This window comes from Oncorhynchus nerka, linkage group LG12, assembly GCF_034236695.1.
Source record: "Oncorhynchus nerka isolate Pitt River linkage group LG12, Oner_Uvic_2.0, whole genome shotgun sequence".
NCBI classification, from domain to species: domain Eukaryota; kingdom Metazoa; phylum Chordata; class Actinopteri; order Salmoniformes; family Salmonidae; genus Oncorhynchus; species Oncorhynchus nerka.
In genome coordinates this window covers 58,083,886-58,103,879 of record NC_088407.1, presented here as the reverse complement: position 1 = coordinate 58,103,879, position 19,994 = coordinate 58,083,886, and the positions used below count along the sequence as shown (strand labels likewise).

Below are 19,994 nucleotides of genomic sequence, written 5' to 3'. Positions count from 1 at the left end.
TTTAAGTGGGAGAACTTGCACAATTGGTGGCTGACTATGTTTTTGGCCCCATTGTATATGGTTTTGCTGTTTGTTCTTTATTATAGAGCCAAAAAGATTGGAGAAGTGGTTTACCCATACATCTCCATTTTGGATAGACAAGTCTTCGTTTTGTTGTTTAGTGTTTTCCAATTTTCCCAAAAGTGGTTAGAGTTGATGGATTCTTCAATTACATTGAGCTGATTTCTGACGTGCTGTTCATTCTTTTTCCATAGTGTATTTCTGTATTGTTTTAGTGATTCACCATAGTGAAGGCGTAGACTTCCCGGTTTTCCGGGTATCTATGTTTTTGGTTGGACAGGTTTCTCAATTTCTTTCTTAGATTTTTGCATTCTTCATCAACCATTTGTCATTGTTGTTCATTTTCTTCGGTTTTCTAGTTGAGATTTTTAGATTTGATAGGGAAGCTGAGAGGTCAAATATACTGTTAAGATCTTCTACTGCCAAGTTTACACCTTCACTATTACAGTGGAACGTTTTATCCAGGAAGTTGTCTAAAAGGGATTGAATTTGTTGTTGCCTAATTGTTTTTTGTTAGGTTTCCAAACTACATTCCTTCGATCTATAGCATTTCATAATATTACTCAGTTCCTTTGGCTTTGATGCCTCATGATTTGAGTATTGCTCTGTTCAAGTAGACTGTGATTTTGCTGTGGTCTGATAGGGGTGTCAGTGGGCTGACTGTGAACATGTACTCTGAGAGACTCTGGGTTGAGGTCAGTGATAAAGTAGTCTACAGTACTACTGCCTAGAGATGAGCTATAGGTGTACCTACCATACGAGTCCCCTTGAAGCCTACCATTGACTATGTACATACCCAGCGTGCGACAGAGTTGCAGGAGTTGTGACCCGTTTTTGTTGGTTATGTTGTCAAAGTTGTGCCTAGGGGGGCATATGGGGGAAGGAATGCTGTCACCTCCAGGCAGGTGTTTGTCCCCCTGTTTGCTCAGGGTGTCAGGTTCTTGTCCGGTTCTGGCATTTAGGTCGCCACAGACTAGTACATGTCCCTGGGCCTGGAAATTATTGATGTCACCCTCCAGGATGGAGAAGCTGTCTTCAAGTATGGGGATTCTAGTGGGGGTTATAGGTAGCACACAGGAGGACATTTTTCTCTGTTAAGATAATTTCCTTTTGAATTTCTAGCCAAATGTAAAATGTTCCTGTTTTCATTAATTTAATGGAGTGTGTTAGGTCTGCTCTATACCAAATTAGCATACCCCTTGAGTCCCTTCCCTGTTTCACACTTGTAGTTTGGTAGATGGGACTACCAGCGCTCTGTAACCTAGAGGGCAACCAGTGGGTCTCATCTCTTTCTTTCTTGTAGGATGACAATGCCTGTATTTCTGATTTATTTGATGAAGTCCAGGTTCCTGCTCTTTAGGTCAAAGGCAGATGATCTCAGGTCTGGGATATTCCAGGATGAGATAGTGAAGGCTTTGTGTCCCATAAAGTGTCCAATGTTGTTGGTCGTGTGGTTTGGCCTCAGGCCAGTGTGACCAGAGCCTACTGAGCATCTGGTACATTGGTTGGGATGGGGGTGTGTTTGTGGCTGGTGGTGTTGTGTCCTGGATATAAGGTCCTCTGTGTGAAGTGCTGGGGCTACATTTGAGAGCGATGTTCTTTAGAGTCCGGGCGAAGGTGGGCACTGCTGCCTTGTATAGGTGGACCTGGTCATAGGGGCTGTTCAAGACCAGGGTGGAGTGGTGGGCCAGGAAAACATTTGGTTTTGAGGCACAGTCATGGGAAATACTTGTGTTTACCCACTGTATGGTAGCAGGGTGGAAGTCTTTTCATGGTAGCAGGGTGGAGATAACCACTTGTGCATTGGGGAAAGTAGAAGAAGCTATTTCAATCACTCCCTTCAGTGCTGTGGCCACTCTTTCCTGCTGTGTTCTCAGGTCATTTGTGCCTGTGTGTATTATTATGTGGCTGGGTGATCCTAGTTAGTCCTCAGACAGAAGGTCTAGGGCGGGCTGGGCATTAGGACACCAGAGTTTAGACACACTGTGTTTGGGAAAAAGTGTTTTTTTCTTGAATATATTTCCCATTTGAGTCCATAATGAGTACATTCTGTGTCTTGTGTATGTCCTCAGTGGGTGTGGGGGGCTTGTCAGGAGGGATATCAGGGTGGCTTGGGGTTCTTCATTTGTCTGTTCTGCTGTGATGTTGACGCTATGGTCAGGGTCTGGTTTGGACTGTTCTTCTGATGAGACTTTTGTCGGGAGCTGAGGTGGGCTGTTCTGCTGGCTTCTCTGCAGGGGTGGCCAACTCTAGTGGGTTGTTCTCAGTCACACGCCATCCCTCTCAACCTTTCTTCTAGCAGTCTGATCCTCACCTCTCGCGCTCTGTTCTTCTCCTGCTCTTGCTTTTTATATTTTTGAAGTTGTCTCACCACACTCCAGAGTGCAGATATCTCTTTCCAACTACAGCTCTCCGGGTCTGGTTAAGGGATTGTTGTTGTGCTGGACTGTTGTCTGGGTCTGTGCTGAAATCACCTGCTGTTCCAGCTCCACCTGCCTTACCTCCAGCTGGGTAAATATATCCTTAATTTCATTGAGTGAGTAGTACTCTGTGCTGGGAGGTTGACTTTCCACTTGGGGTTGCTCGTCTGTGGGGTTATATAATGAAGAGGTCTGGTCTGACCCGCTTGGGTCAGGAGTCCTCGTTGTCTAGTACCCCTCGTTAACAACCCCTCTCTTAACAAAGGGGTAGTGTGCTAATATAGCACTGGGCCATGCCAGGGGATGGTTGGTGTGGAAGGTTACTGATGTTCCCATGTTTATAATAGTCAGCAAAAAGTGTCTCTTGATTTTCCATAAGGAGCTTCATTTTGTGATCTTTTCTTGCCTTATCATTCTTTATTGTATTTGAATTCCCTCTGAACAGCAGGAGGCAGCTTCTAAGGCCTCTCCATTTGTTTGGAGTAGACTGTTCAACTCTCCTGCCATTGTTGGGCTAAAGGGCTTTGACATTCTCACTTGACACGTCAGGACTAATTGAAGTTGTATCAAGCTTGGCAGCCTTAATTTAGCATGCAGTCCTTATAAAGTTAATGTAATGTATTTTTCATCTGGGCTTTTGGCAATAAAATATAGCTTCAGACTAAACATTACTCACTCACAGTTCCAGGTTGGATGGTGTTTTCAGGTTTCTGTTGTTTTCCCAGAGCATTTGCTGCAGTGTTGGAATAATAAGCTTTGGTAGTTGTAAACCTTCCAGGTGATTTCGTTATTACGTCCAAAATCAGGTTGTAGGATTTGATTTGGAGTGAAGGTTATGTTGTAGAGGGTAGTATCCTGTATATGTTCCTGACAAAAAAAATAAAAGTTTACCTAAGTCTAAATCTATCTTTTTTTAAAACATGCTGAAAAATGCAGGAGCTCATCTGGTCATGAACTCTGTCTCTCTCTCTCAGCTTGTCTCTTCAGTCTGACTGGTTTTTGATTCTGATTACTGATGGTGGTAATGTTGTTAATGAGCTACGATGCTAGCGTAGCCCACATCTATAATGCTCGTACAATTTTTCGATATGGCCATAAAAACGTCTAAGAATATTGGCATAAGTAACTATAGACAAAGATACTAGTGGGTGGAGTCATTTGTGTTGCTGTCAATGCGGTCAACCTACCAGAGAACAGTCTGAGTTGAGGGCAGGAACTGTTGGCCAATCACATGCGTCTTAAAATCATACTAAACTCCTACCACAGAGGACGCAATAAAATGTACACCACTGCGCGCCTCTTGAGGAGGAGGCAGATGTGTGGAAAATCTCATGAAAAGCAAAGATCTTTTAGACAGCAGGTGGCAGCATTGCACTTCTGAAAAAAGGGCTGAAGGGCGTATCAAAACAATGAATGTGGGCGTGGCTATGTGGTGCAATGGGCGTAACTTGACATTGCTCAGGATGTTTTGAAGCTTTCTCGAGGGTTACAGAAAATTCTAGTAGTGGTCATATAAGGATTTGTGGCTGTTGGCCTGAATTAAGACATGAAGAAATACAGAGAACGATGGAGAGCAAATTCTGCATTTTGACCGACACAGAAGACCTTAGAACCCTAATTTCAAGTACCGAAAATAATCAGCAAATTGAAAGGTAACGCGTTAGCTAGCTAGCTAAATTTCATTGGCGGGGCTAGCTTGCTAGGCTAGCAAACCAATAACTACATTTCTTGCCAAACAGTAGACTAACCGATAAACAGTATTCAATATTGCATCGACAACTAAACGCATCAACACTAGGTTTTAGAAGGTTGCACTTAGCTAGGTAGCTAACTATCGAACTAGCTATTTTCATAGCTAGCTAGCGTCAATACTAGCTAGTTACAATGGAGGTACTTAATTAACAAGTTTAATGGTCTGCAAACTAACGTCAGCTGGCGTATACCATGGTGTGTGTTGCAGTTTGCGTGCAAGAGCATTAATTATAGCTGACTAACGTTAGCTGCCATGTTCATCTTCTATTCAATTGATCAAATTATGTTGACTACAATAACAATGCTGACTAAAAACTGATAATATACATTTTTTAATGTATAATGTAACTGGCTGTATTTATTCCTCGTGTTATTATTTTTCTATTTGTCTTTTTTATTCTCTGCACTGTAAGCATTTCACTGTTAGTCTACACCTGTTGTTTACGAAGCATGTAGCATAAGATTTGATGTAATTTACCTGGGATTGCATTGCAAATGTGCATCAGACAGTTTGCTTGCTAACGTTTACAAGGTGATCCCTGGACTCTGGTTTGAAGGATGTTTTGCAGTACACTCATTTGTACTTTAATGAATTAGGCATTTAGTAAATGATGAATACATTCCTTCATCAAGACCATACAGGAAAACCCTTATTAGTCATAAGGAAGATTTAGGATCGAGGATATAAGCTGAGCCTAGCTCTGTTTAAAATCAACTTCACTTACCCCTTAGCCTAGGAGAATGATAATACCTTCATGTTATACCTTCATGTTGTCTCCTTAGGACAAAGACTTTGTTTGAGGAGATCCGTGCATCCATCAACAACAATGAAGAAGAGGACCGTTCCTTTTGGAGGCCTGTGCTCCCATGGGGGGGTGTCTACACCATCAGGGCGGGGAGGAGGGCCATCTCATGCACGCCTCTGTATGTTAAGATAAGCCTAAAGAACACCTGCACAATTGACGGGTTCCTCATGATCCTCTATATAATACTGAGAGACAACCATAGCTTTCCCCGAGAGGTGGGCATCTTTCTGGGCAGGCAGTTTGTAGAGCATTTCCTCTACCTGATGGACTCGTATGACTACACCACCGTTAAGATGCTGTGGATCTGGGACAGGATGTCCAAAAGGCAGTACCGCTCAGTGATCCACCATGCAGCGTTGGAGATCGACCTGTTTGGTAACGAACATGAGAACTTCACCAAGAACTTAGAGACAATGCTGTCCACTATGCAGGAGAGCCTATGCACCAACTGGAGCTGTCCTGCTCGCTTTCAGGAGTTCTTACAGAGAACCATCAACATCAAGTAAGAGAGGCAGAGGCTGTAAGTTAAAGTCTGATAGCTGGTCAGTGTGGGAGGATTTTATTTGTTCCGTATCTCCCAGAGTTTCTGATCAGAGAACAGTGATCCTCCATTAGTATATAAATGAATAGTTACTACAAATAAAGTATGAACTCAATTAGTTCAGTGGGGTGAACTGGGCTATGTCCAAATGGGAGGGCCTTCCCTGTTTCTATTGCTGGCTTTGCTAATTCTTCTGGACAGCTGGTCTACACCTCTGTCTTCAAGAAGCTTTTATTTCTCCCCCTTGACTCGCTGCTTGACTAAAATAAGGCCCAGCTGTCTATAATGCAGGGTTGTGCTCAATTCAGAATTGACTCCCATTCAACACATGAGTTGAAATTGAATTGGCCACACATGTTGAGTTTGAGTGGCGGGAAGTAGAATTTTTTATTCTGTGCAATTCAAAGAAATTCCACACAGTCATAGAACATAAGAGTTTAATTGAATCTGGCAGGTGGGTTGTTCCACTTCAAAAAGCACATAAAAGATTTTGACACCTACCATCTCCGATTGTTCTGAAATTGTTTGTAGTTAGAAACAGATAAGATAAGCATTTCTGCAACATTTTGTTGATTGCACCCAAATTGGCCATTTCAATTTATAGGATTTATATAGTATTCAATAAATATAGTACCTACTGTTCGATTTGCACAAAAACCTCTTCTTAACAATGATTACAATGTGAGGAATCCAAGTAATTGGTCAAAGGCCAGTATACAGTATCCGTTCTCTGTTTGAAGAGTTGTATGAAGCTGCGACCTTGGAGTGTTCTTTCATACCATGTAATATATTCTTTGTGATTTAAAAAAAAATGTAATCAATTGTTTCATCAATATTTTATATGAATGTATATAACGACATGCTTGATGTTTTATATACAAGATGTATATTTGTATAGACTACACATAATATACTCTGAGTGTACAAAACATTAGAAACACCTGTTCTTTCCATTAGACTGACCAGGTGAATCCAGGTGAAAGCTATGAACCCTTATTGATGTCACTTGTTGTATCTACTTCAATGAAGGGAAGGAGACAGGTTAAAGGTATTCTTCGCGATTTTTGCAGATGCCTTTAGGCTAGTAGATACCCATAGACTTCCAGGCATTGTGCTAATGCTAGTTAGCATTGGCTCGCAAAACTACCTCTAACTTCCTTCATACTGGACACAGAGACACAAAAATGGTATCCACGAGTTCGTCTGACTCTGGGGAATTAAATAAAGGACATCTGCCAAAATTCCAAAGGGTTTTTCACTCAACAGTTTCCTGTGTGTATAAAGAATGGTCCACCACCTAAAGGACATCCAGCCAACTTGACACAACTGTGGGAAGCATTGAGGTCAATATGGGTCAGCATCCCTGTGGAACACTTTCAACACCTTTGTGGAGTCCATGCCCCAACAAATTAATTCTGTTCTGGTGGCAAAAGGGTGTACAACTCAATATTAGGAAGGTGTTCCTAATGTTTTATAAACTCAGTGTTGAATAGAAGAGGCATTTGAATTTCACGAAATTCAATTATATTGCAATTCTGTATCCTGTTTACTACTTGAATTGAATTGGAAAGAATTGAGCATATTCCTGGCTCACAGTAGAAAATAATGAAGAGAGCAGTTGGTTTCTAAACAGCTCTGGTTCAATCTCTGCCAGAGCCTTATAAAGGTATGTTTACCCACGGTTGGCTGTATTTAGACAGTGGACTATACCTATTACCGAATCCCAACTATTTCAGTTGTTTTCATAGGTGCTTTTCTTTCTGATGGAGATTAAAATTATGAGTTAGGTTTGTGTAAATGCATCTATGTAGCCGGATACTGGTGATGGTTAGAGTTAACCCTAACTACATGGTGTTCAGAGTTCAACTTCTTAACCTTGTTCTTGTTTCCCAGTCCTCCTCATGAGCTGCCCCATAGAGATCCCATTCAGTCAGCGGTGGAGGAGTTCTTCTGTCCCAAAATCATTCTCTGCAAAGAACTGGGGTGAGACATAACGTGAATGTTGAACCATCATATCCTATAATCTCTCCTGGTCTTTTCTATGATGCTGACTGATTTCCTGTCTGTTCTGCAGGTGTAATGGGTTGAGGGAGTTCTCTCAGAGGGTCTTCTGCCATGGCCCACCTCCTTTTGTCATTCTCAACATGCAGCTATGGAAGTCTGAGGAGCTGTCCTACGTTCCTTACCATCTGGCTCTGTCCCAACACAGGTAAGGAAACCATGTAGAGCAGGAGGACTCCGATCCCAGCCTCATTGTCTGATGCTGTTCTTTTTCTCCCTGGTTGTTCATTTAATGTCAATATTGCCCGTCTGTTTTTTTTATTTTGTTGAAACAGTAACCTCCTTGCCTGTACTTTGCTATTTTCATTGATTTCATTAAGCTTTTTCTGGTAACCGAGACTGGTTTTTAACATGCTAAAAAATACAACCGTCTCTGCTTTTCAATAGGTACTCACTGGAAGGCGCCACACTTTTCAACAAGGAGGAGCATCACTACTCTGCAGCCTTCCAGATAGATGGCTACTGGATGCACTATGACGGGCTGAGGAGCGACAATCTGATCCTGTTAAACAAGCCCCCTGAACTCCTGCTGCTCTCTTCCCTTGTCTACATCCGCGCCTCAGACAAATGAGGTGCACAAAGGTAACCAAACAGGGATGGGGTCAGATCCATTTTTCATGACTTACTTGAATTAAAATTCTCCTGAATAGAATTTAATTAACCCCAACTTTGTCACCAGGGTCCTGACGGGACACAGAAGGAAGGAGGGAGACACTCGACAGCACTAATAGAAAGGAATCTTTAGAAAATTGCTCACCCTACACTTACACCTTCCTGTCTTTTTGTTGCCCTTAATTCACAGAAAAATAACCCTTTACCTTACATTTAGTTAATCATGGTTTTGTCTTTCATTCCTCAGTGAGAACATACCATAACTTTTTTTTAGCACCAAATCCTATTTTAATGACATGTCAACAACTTCCTTGTTCTGTTTTATACTTTTAAGATTATTTTCAAAATGATGTGCTCTATTTTGCCTTACTGTTGCCTCTGAAACTCTGTGTGCAAAGTGATAAGTGCGTCTTCTCTTTGGGCATGCTTGGAATCCAAGAATTTATGTATGAACTATAGTAGTTCTGGGCAGGTATGCATATTGAAGAATGAACTCAAACTTAAATAGTTTTACTGCGTAAATGTTTGTTGAAAAGTTTGCTTGCAGTGTGTTCTCTTGGGTGGGATGGCATTCAGAGAAGCAAATTCAGCTAATTCAACTTTGATGTAGACTTGTCAACAGGGTATATAAGCTAGACCAGCAAAGCTTGTGAGAGTTGGTACAATCTATTTGTGCATACCAGCCCTGACTTCAGATTAAACTGGTGCTTTTTTAAATACTATTTCCACTGTAGTTTGAAAACATTAGAAACTGTTTAAGTATTGCTTTGTATTTTGTGGAAATTCAATCATTATCCTTGATTTACTTGCTTGTTTTAAATTGTCCATTAAGCTTTTTTATTTATCCATTATTTTATCAGGTAAGTTGACTGAGAACACGTTCTCATTTACAGCAACGACCTGGGGAATAGTTACAGGGGAGAGGAGGGGGATGAATGAGCCAATTGTAAACTGGGGATTATTAGGTGACTGATGGTTTGAAGGCCGGATTGGGAATTTTAGCCAGGACACCGAGGTTGACATCCCTACTCCCACAATAAGTGCCATGGGATCTTTAATGACCTCAGTCAGGACACCCATTTAACGTCCCATCCGAAAGAGGGCACCCTACACAGGGCAGTGTCCCCAATCACTGCCCTGGGGCATTGGGATATTTTTTAGACCAGAGGAAAGAGTGTCTCCTATTGGCCCTCCAACACCACTTCCAGCAGCATCTGGTCTTCCATCCAGGGACTGACCAGGATCAACCCTGCTTAGCTTCAGAAGCAAGCCTGCAGTGGTGGTATGCTGCTGACTACTTGATGTCAGTGATTGTTAGAATACATGCTCCAATAATTGTATAACATCAGTTCTGTCTTAATGTCAGTAATTACTTACAAGTACCCCAGCACAGTGACATTACAGAAGTGCTTCTTGAGTGCTCGCTTGTTTGCCTTTCATAGTAGCATATGATATCCTGCACAATTCAATAAGGTAAATGACTACATCCCAATCTAAAGATGTCAAACCTGTAGTAAATATTAGTATACAAATGTGATTTTGTAATGCATTTGATAATTTAGAAATTAACAGAGCATTGAACCATCACATTGTGCCTCTTGCCAATTTATCAGTGTACAATTTCATTCTTGACAGAAATACATAATGAAACTCTTAGAGCAAAAATACTTGTATCTATGCTTTCATTGCTAAGTCTTCTTTTTTTTTACCAATACAAATGTTTTATATGCGAACGTGTCTGTTTTCGTTGCTTGTTTGCACCATAACTAAGAAACAAGAGCCAAAGAACAGCGTACCTTTAAGGCAGGCATTTATTAATTTTAACTCGGTACGACGGCACACACAAACTGGCTAAAATGTATGTTCAATCAAAGCATGATAACATTTTGGAAACAAAAATACTGCTTCTAAATCAAGGTTCTTGTAGTTCCAGTAATAATCCACAGGATATAGAATTCAACATTTTCACCTTAAGCCAGTTCAGACACTCATGGGAAATGTAAAAGAAGCAGAGATAATTTGGCTAACATTGACATCAGTTTCAAATGACTTCCTCCAGACTTGATTTTAGTATTCCCTCTGCATTCATAAGTTAAACAAGCACTTTGGTGAGTGGTGGCAAAACAAGACATGGTTAGGGCATGATAAAAGTACACTTGTTTTTCTTTTAAAAAATTCACATTTAGCTATACATCCCTTCATTTTGCAGTTTCACGTTTTCAGATTCCATGTATGGTCATAAAATGTCCCTCCACAGCGCAGTAAAGACTAAGTCTGTATACATTCATCCCTAAAATGTATGTTGTCTTCAATATCCCCAAGGATAACATCTTTCAAAATGTAGTAGTAGTATCAAATCCTTGACAATGGGATGGCAGCTGCAGACAATCATGCCTGCGTGATTTTCACTCTGTTCTGGTTCATTCTCCCAAGATGTTGTGGATGGACAAATGCCTAATTTGCCTAACATCAAGAATTGAAACAGAAAAGCCCAATTGCAAGAAAATCTAAAAGGGAAAAGACTATTCAATTAAAATGGTTAATGTAATACAGTATTCGTTCATTTTATACTATGTGCACTAAGTTATCTTAGGATGTTCCAAGGATGTCATATTTCACCTATTGCAATATGTTGGATTTGCGTTGATTATTCATATGAAGGACATTGAAGAAAATGAAAACCAATTCATGGTTATGTGAATAGGAGCTGTACATTCATGCAGGTTGAAATGGCATATTTACTTCCATCCCATGGCAGCGTAAACTTGTTTTGCAATCGTAGATTAATTTAGATGTTTCCACTGTGAAATGTTAAAGCCCACCATTCCAAGATGGGGGAAAACAGCAGCAGGTCTAACCATGAAACAACTTGTTTTAGAAATAACTTTAACATCACCTAAGATTCAACCATCAGCATTTAAAGAAGAGAAGTCAAGTGAAGAACTTGCATGCTTGTTCAGACAAGCTCTCATACTGCTGAGATGCTGACAATGGTCTCTTATTGCTAGAGCAAGAATAAACAGTCTTAAGATGTTTGTTTGGGTGGGAGGGGGGGGGGGGCTTCCATTGATCTTAATGTATTACGTCTAAGGAAACGTTTAGAGGGTAAGAGCTAAAGAGTATAGGTAATCACAATTGACAAGTGTGTAAATGGAACACAACACTGCAGCACTGTAACTGCAAGGCTGCTCTCTGGTGAGTAACTAGATCAGATGGCTTAGAGCAAGACCCATACAGTCAGTCTTGTGCCAATCTTACATTACATGCCAACTAGAATTTTTACTGGAATACAATCCATTTGATTGTCTGCAAACTTTCCTCAGTACATGTGAATTGACTTGCACAACATTGTTAATGGCTCTTCAAAGATGAGAGCAAACAATGCAAAGTGGGATGGGGAAAACAGACAAAAGGTTTGAATGGTGGTGGTCTTTCAGACAATATAAAACATTTGATAACGTCACAGCAATATGATACGCCTGGACTTGAGGCTAAATTCAAAGCAAAAATAATTGTATCCACAAATGTATTGCATTGTTTAAATTCCATGAACCTAAATTGAGACCTATGTACAAATTGAAATTGCACTACTCCTCAATAAGTCCGGGTAAGTGCAAAGCTCCCTTTAAGTTTTCCTCATGTGCAAACATCTATAAAATGTACAATACAAGGAAACTGCTCCTACACTCTGGACCAACAGCAGGGACTGAGTTTCTTGATCTACAGTCTCATGTTACCTGTCCTTCAGCGTGGCCCCAAGGCTACAACACCCAGACTCGGCCTGCAGCCATTAACCCAGGCGAGCGCTTTGAGCTCAGTCATGTCTCCATGCCCTTGTCTATCTGCCATGTCTCTCTCCGAGGTCCAAATAGTTCGTGACAGTGACAATTTTGCTTGACATAGAACACAGCCCTTACTGCTCCATATCCACCCCATCCATATGACAGAATGCAGAATGTCACACAGGAGAAAGTTACACCAGACTTGTGAAAGCAGGTCATCTTTTGGCACTTCACAAGGCTGTGTATATGCACTCTTGCCTGAGCTCCTCAGGAAGACCTTGGCCACATGTGGCTTCTCACACATGCTTCATCAGAGCAAGCAGAGAGCGGGGATGTAGGGGTCATTACATTTTAAGCATTTTGCAGACACTCTTATCCAGAACGACTTGTAGGAGCAATTAGGGTTAAGTGCCTTACTCAAGGGCACAGAGATTTTTCCCCTAGTCGGCTCAAGGATTCAAACCAGTGACCTTTCGGTTACTGGCCCAACACTCTTAACCGCTAGGCTTCTTCCTAACCCATTAGAGACCAACAATCTCAGACTTTCTTTGTGAGGAAATTGGCAGTGAGCCATACAACCAGATCCACTACTTCATAATGCAGGGATAATGTTTCAGACAAACTATCAGTAAACGAATGACAGCAGTGGGGCTTGAGGGAAAGCATCAGATCATAAATGGATCCATAGATGGTACCTAACGAGTCCAATTTAAAAACGGGGCTCAAAGTAAAGACTGGTGGTTGAGGTATTCCAGTCACAAGCTTGCCTTCTAGCAAGACACTGCTTTATAGCATGGGGACATTTTGATGCACAACCAACATCTACAACAACACAGAAGAAGAAATAAAAGAAACCTGATACATTGAGGCAACACAGACAACAGCTGAATCCTAATAGCACCAGTTAGTATTGTGTACAAACCCAGCTAGTGAAAAGCAGGACAGGAGAACTTCAATACTTATGAAGAGGGATGAAGTGTGACCCTACCTCAGGAAGATGTAACAGAAGCCGTAAGATGGGGATTTATCAATTGCTCCGAGGATGAAAGACAGGTGGCAAGTACTCTCAAGAGAATTCAGTGGGGTTTGTTAATCCTTCACAACCTCAACCCTTGAATCAAATACATGTATACACACACATACCATAACTAGTAACCCAGTGCAAAAAAACATTTACAGGCAATGCACTAAAGGATATATTAATATCTATACATTTCTTTTCATTTAAACTATTTACAGAGAAAAAAAAGGCAGCCCTTTAAGTGAATATAAATATTCAGATCTCTCTTTGTGAAGCACTGATTTAGATGCAGACATTTCAAACTGTGAGTCGATCACCTTGCCTGAGCTTTAATCCTGCACACAGACACAGAAGAACAATCATGCGTCTACTCACAAGCATACAGACACTCTGCGCCACACACATACTTTAAAGATCTAGGAAAAAAAAAAAAAAATGGAACATGTTCTGCTCATAGCAGAATATTTTTTTTAAATGAACAAAATAAAAAGTCTACAATTAAAAAAAGTGACAGTTTTCACCCACGGTCCTGTGAAAAGTTGTCATTGTGGTCCAGCAGCAGTCATCTCTTCTCTGTGACAAGATCCATGGTGATCTGCTCCTCTCCTCCACCCAGACCCTTTCACTCTGGCCATCTGTGGTTCCCTGGTGCCAGCCGGGCTCATTCATCCAGCAACAAGCTCTCTCTCTCTGGGATCCACAGCAGTGTGGAGGCCTCCTCAGCCTGTTGGCGATGAATGGAGGGAAGAAGAAAAAAAAAAAAGAGCCTTTTGTCTAAGTCTTCTTAAGGAGTCCTACCCAGGGGTGCCATGGGTCAAAGAGCAGTCATGCCAAAGTTACAGCGGCAGTACATCATGCCACTAGAGTCCAGCCAGCTGTCTGTGATGGGGTCGTATCGCTGGACAGTGTTCAGGTAGGATGATCCCGAGTGACCCCCCACCACATAGAGATAGTTGTCCACGATCGCGGAGCCAACCCCTGGGAAGAGAAATATTATAAATGGTTATTCCTGGCCATGCAATATGAATGGTCAACTTCCCAGCATCAACATAAACCTCTCCCTCACCAACTTTAAACATCTGCTATCTGAGCAGCTAACCGATCGCTGCAGCTGTACATAGTCCATCTGTAAATAGCCCACCCAATTTACCTACCTCATCCCCATACTGTTTTTATTTATTTACTTTTCTGCTCTTTTGCACACCAGTATCTCTACCTGCACATGACCATCTGATCATTTATCACTCCAGTGTTAATCTGATAAATTGTAATTATTCGCCTACCTCCCTCATGCCTTTTGTACACAATGTATATAGACTCCTTTTTTTCTCTACTGTGTTATTGACTTGTTTATTGTTTACTCCATGTGTAACTGTGTTGTTGTCTGTTCACACTGCTATGCTTTATCTTGGCCAGATTGCAGTTGTAAATGAGAACTTGTTCTCAACTTGCCTACCTGGTTAAATAAAGGTGAAAAAAAAGAAGAAAAAAAAAGAAAGTAATTTCCCAACTCACCTGTGCGTGGTTCATTCATGGGCCGACAGGCTGTCCACTGGTTCTGGTGTGGGTCATACCTCTCAATGCTGGACAGATGAGATACCCCATTGTGTCCCCCAACCACAAATATGAACCCTAGCATGACACCCACGGCAAAATTGATCCGTTTGTCTGCCATGGGGGCTACCATTTCCCAGGCATCCTTGCTGGGGTCGTACCGCTCCACACTGCACAGTAGAACAACAGAGTTAATCAATTAAACACTGTCCTTCAAGTGGCACAGTTATAGTCATACTGTACATTGACAATATCACTGCTGTCTTTTTAAACAGGTTAGTACAGTAGCAGGAATTATAGCAATCATAAAATGACTGACTCACTTTTTCCTGTATCAAAGCCAATACAATTCACTATTGCTATTTTTTGTTCTTAGACATTATATAGCTGTGCCATTGTCATCTCAAACCAATGCAGCCCCATTTAACGAGGCCATCTATTCCAGTCCTATATTTTTCTGGCAATATCAAAGCGATGAAAACCTCGACAACGTTGTCGGAAAACTGTCAATTTGGGAATTACCTTGGAACAAATAAGTCCCCACAGCTTCCCTGTCCAAACACATTCTCCTGAGGGGTTTGGGGAGTCAAGGAAACTGTAACACATCCCTCTAGTCAACAACAGAGGTCTAACCAGCAAGCCAGCACTTATTCTATGAAAGCAGCTACAGTGCCCGCTGTAATTATTGGATCAATTCCTTCTTTTGGTTCTATACTTTAAAAGTTGGGATTTGAAATCAAACCATGACTATGAGGTTAAAGTGCAGACTGTCCGCTTTCATTTGAGGGTATTTTCATCCATATCAGGTGAACCATTTAGAAATTACAGCAGTATTAGATGAGCAAAAGTATTGGGACACTTGTGTGTTAAAGTAGTAAAAAGTGAAGTATTTGATCCCATATTCATAGCACACAATGACTACATCAAGCGTGTGACTCTACAAATTTGTTGGATGCATTTGCTGTTTTTTTGGTTGTGTTTCAGATTTCGTGCCCAATAGAAATTAATGGTAAATAATAGTGTGTCATTTTGGAGTCACTTTTATTGTAAATTAGAATATGGTAGTATGATATTTCTGCATCTAACTTTGTCACTCATCATTATTCAGGATTCATTCAGGATTATCTGTAGTCATGGTAGCATCCACATTCATATAGAAGTGTTTAGAAACAATAAAAGTGACTACAAAATGACAGTACATTATTTACCATTAATTTCTATTGGGCACAAAATAATCTGAAACAACCAAAATAAACAAATGCAGCATCACAGACTTGACGAAGTCATTGCGTGTTATAAATATAGGACCAAATATTAACCTTTTTAATTACACAAGTGAATTTGTCCCAATACTTTTGCTCCCCTAAAATGGGAGGGGGGCTATCGACACAAAGTGCTGTAATTTCTAAAAGGTGAAAATCCCCACAAATAAAAAAGCTGACGGTCTGCACTTCAACATCAGTCATTGCTTGATTTCAAATCCCATCTTTTAAAGTATACGGCCAAAAGAAGAAAAAATGCTTCACTGTTCCAATAATTACAGAGGGCACTGTATAACCATCTGAGTAGAAGACAACAAATCCTGTTTTTACAGAATATGGGTTGCACCGCAGGCTAGTAACAGAGCAGGGGGCTGAAACTCTTTGAATGGATGGATCAAAGCATTCAAAGGTTGTGGGGTCGACCATAAATAACCTTTCCGATGTGAAAACGGTCAACGAACAAAAAGGTTGATGGCAGGTTTTGAAGTAGACCTAGTATTTCAAAAGCCTATTGGAACCCTCATGAGCAAAGCCTGTAAAAATCCATAATACCACCGCAGATTGACTAGATGAAGTGAAAACGTACCTGTTCATATGGGCGGGGCCATAGCCACCAATGGCATAGACCATGCCATCCAGCACAGCCGTGGCAAAGCAGCTGCGTGACTTGGTCATAGGTGCCACAGGCTGCCACTCCTTCACCTTGGGGACATATTTTTCTACAGACTGTAGGTAGTACTGGCCATCATAGCCCCCCAGGGCATAGAGCTCCCCAGCCAAGACCACCACCCCCAGGGTGCTGCGACACTCTGCCATGCACTCCACTGTGGACCACGTGTTGCTGTCAGGGTCCCAGCTCTCCACTGTGCTCTCATGTCTCCGGTAGCTAATGCCCTGTCGCATGTGTGTGGCGATACCACCCACCACATACACCTTCTGGTCCAACACTGCCACTCCAAACTCATAGCGGGGCACACTAAGAGGGGCAAGCCCAATCCATGAATCAGTTTGAGGGAAGTACATTTCCATGCTACGAGAGAAAGAAATAAGTTACATTTGTTCAATTTCTTTCTAATTCACATGAAACAAATTAAGAATCTACATATTAAAAAAATAAAAAGGGGTGGGGGGGGTTGACAAACAGTTTTGAATGATTCTGTTTGGGGCTCAGCATTACCTCTCGAGGGTGGCAAAGAGTCCAGCCTTGCCTCCCACAGCAAGAAGAACTTTGGCAGCACAGCGTGGCCTTGTGGACAACACCGTCTGGTAGGAGAGCCGGTGCTCAGGCATGAAATGGTATTTGAGGGCCTCATTGAGGAGGTGCTTGCAGGCGTGGTCATCCCGGATAAGGTGGTTGGCCTCGTAGAGGCGGGTGAGGAACTTAACGCTGAGGAAAGGCAAACGGACGCAGTGCAGTAGCTGAGCTAGGTGCTGCTGCCGCTCAGTCACATCGTACTTGATCCACGACTCCAGGGCGTAGAACACAGTCTCTTCCGTTACCACCTTCAGACAGTCATTTGACACTATTTCATCCAATTCCGCCCGTGTCAGCTCAAAGAACTCCTCTGTCAGGCACACCTCTTCAAAATTCTGACAGATGAATTTAGTGGCAGCCAGGCAGAGATCATGGCAGCCATAGGTCTCAGCGAAGCGTGAGATGCCTATACAGTTCCCAGCATCTAGCTGACTCTCCAAGAAGGAGCAGCACTCCTTCAGCACCAGCTTGACCTGGAGCAGGTTAGCAGCTGGCAATAGGGACTCCACTCTTTCCTGTGAGATGAATACCGTGCCAGTGTAGGCATACTCAACGATTGCCTACAGGAGGAGAAATAAAAAACACAATCATGCTATTAAAGAGCAAGACAAAGTGTGCTTTTAGGAAACACAGTGAAATCTTCCAAATGATGACAGTGAGCTTAAATGACGATTACCTGTAGCGCAGCCTCGTCAATGCACTGGAACTCCACCTCGGAGGTCTCCTTCTCTGACAGGTTGCCCGTGAACATGGCCTTGAAATAGGGGCTGATGCTCGCCAGCACCACTTTGTGGGCATGGATCTTGCATTCACCCACGCGCAGCACAATGTCACACAGCTCATGGTCCTGCCGCAACAGCTGGAGGCCTTGCAACAGCTGCTCAGAGTGGGGCCGCGTCAGACTGGCAAGCATATAGGACTGGGCCTGCTGGTCCATCTTTGAAAAAACAACGCACAACATTGCCATGCTGTCAAATGTAAGGGACACGTACAGTTTAAAAATACATTGTTGCAGCATAATCTCCATGTAAAGTTGCAGGACAGCCTGATAACAGCATCAATTTCATGAAACCAAAATACTGAACTATAGATAAGTGGAGGAGGAAACTCAAGACAACAATTCCCTCTCCAGGTCAAATCTAAGGGAAGGACTGAATTGACTTGCAGTATCTAGCAAGGTAAACACGTGAGCCACCTAAGTCATGCCAATATGATTTATGCTATAGTTAAGTACAACATACAATATGCAGTGCACAGCATACAATATATCTGAGTATGTGTCTACAAGTTTCATCGTATCATATCAGGGATGCGAATTAGCTAAATCTGATGAGTAGGGAATGGCATAAAAAAAATGGCCTGATGAAAGATGACACTGCAACTGAAAATCTAAGCAGCCTTTTATTTATTTTTACTCAACGGTGAAAAATATGTTTATCAACAAGAATTCAGTTTGCCTTGATAATCCTTTAGTAAAGACGTGTTCTTTCACAGTTGAATGCGTACAGTTTAGCTCACTTAAAGCACAAGAGTCAAGAGTTGAGCAAGTTTCATCTAGCTAGCTAGTTATCTGGCAACTAGCTAATAATAACCCCAGTTACTAAATAATATTAAAATGTAAGATGTAGCTATGGCAGAGTTCTTAAACCTGTCAAACATTGCCATCTAGCTACGGTAGTATATTTGGCTATGCTAGTAGCTTTGCATCTTCAAAGCATATTTCGACAAAGCTTGAGCGACGCCTCAAAACCGCAAGGCTCCGTTAGCTAGCTGTCAAATGTTGTCAGCAAACTAGCTAGTCTACCATTGCTTAGCTATAACTAAACTGAGCGAGCAAGCTTGCTAACAGTTTAGCACAACAACAGCATCTATTTGCCAAATATCGGTGCTCCAATCCTTTCAAAACTTGTCGAGGACCTGTAATGAATACCAATGTAAAATATTAACATTACATTTCTCAAGGGTAACGTCATCTGTTTAGCGACTAGTAAAGGTGTATAATGAACCCTACTAGTTTAGTTAGCTAATCTGGATAGTATCAGTAGCTGCCTTCGCGACGTCGGCCCATTTAGCATAAATAGCAACAGCCTTGCAAGCCACAAAATTACTGTTCTGATTTTTCAGACTAGCTGATGAATATTGCTTGCATTTTATAATATAGCTAGTAATAATGCGTAGCCTGCAATAACCGGGCTATCGGATGTACGAGGGGTTTGAGGCATCGTGTGAGAAATTAATTTAGCTAGCAACAAGGGTGTTATTTCCAATGCATTACCACGAAGCCAGTACACTGTTGCTGCTCAAATAAAAACAGTACTAATCAAGCTAAACATTGATCTCCAGCTTGTTGAGTGATATCTATTGTAACGTGTGATAGCTACTAGCTAAATATCTTTTTTTTTTAAATCAACACTATGCAAGCTAGACAAACCTGTGTTGAGCGTCAGATGAGCCGACAAAATCTGTTTTATTGCAGCAGCGGAGTATAATCCAGAAACCGCAGGAACCCCAGCGTCTGTCAGGAAAACAAAAACCAAACACTTTATGCTGCGTAATTTTTAGGAGCAAGCAGGGTACTTCTAAAGGAATGGTATATTTGTAGCTATTTTGCACACATTGCCATTGATAATCTTTTTTTATACACAACCATAGTACATCATACAAGTTAGAACGGAAAGAAGACAACAACCAACTAGGAGTCATGAAAATAAAATACAAATATCAACATAAAAAAATCCCAATTTTAATTTGGTATGATGAAATAGTGTAATACTTTGTCAATTCGCTAAATTGACAAATGTACAGTAGCTTTATGGTAGAAGTTGCACTCCCTCTGTTTCCCAGCAGAGGTGACCAGCAAATCAATAT

At 41.5% G+C, this 19,994-nt stretch overlaps 2 protein-coding genes across 2 annotated transcripts; one reads left to right on the top strand and one right to left on the bottom strand.

Moving 5' to 3' along the window:
* Nucleotides 1-3,932: 3,932 nt before the first annotated feature.
* Nucleotides 3,933-9,985, top strand: LOC115138440 (uncharacterized protein C14orf28 homolog). Its single transcript, XM_029675285.1, has 6 exons — nt 3,933-4,132; nt 5,016-5,540; nt 7,473-7,562; nt 7,654-7,788; nt 8,028-8,222; nt 8,320-9,985. The coding sequence occupies exons 1-5, from the start codon at nt 4,047-4,049 to the stop codon at nt 8,209-8,211; spliced, it is 1,020 nt and encodes a 339-aa protein (XP_029531145.1). The 5' UTR covers nt 3,933-4,046; the 3' UTR covers nt 8,212-8,222; nt 8,320-9,985.
* Nucleotides 9,986-10,038: 53 nt separating this feature from the next.
* LOC115138439 (kelch-like protein 28) lies at nt 10,039-19,747 on the bottom strand. Its single transcript, XM_029675283.2, has 6 exons — nt 19,558-19,747; nt 17,803-18,063; nt 17,049-17,686; nt 16,458-16,901; nt 14,571-14,779; nt 10,039-14,033 (listed from the first exon to the last, which is right to left on the bottom strand). Exons 2-6 carry the CDS (start codon nt 18,061-18,063, stop codon nt 13,870-13,872), a joined length of 1,716 nt encoding a protein of 571 aa, XP_029531143.1. The 5' UTR covers nt 19,558-19,747; the 3' UTR covers nt 10,039-13,869.
* Between the last annotated feature and the right edge of the window lie 247 nt (nt 19,748-19,994).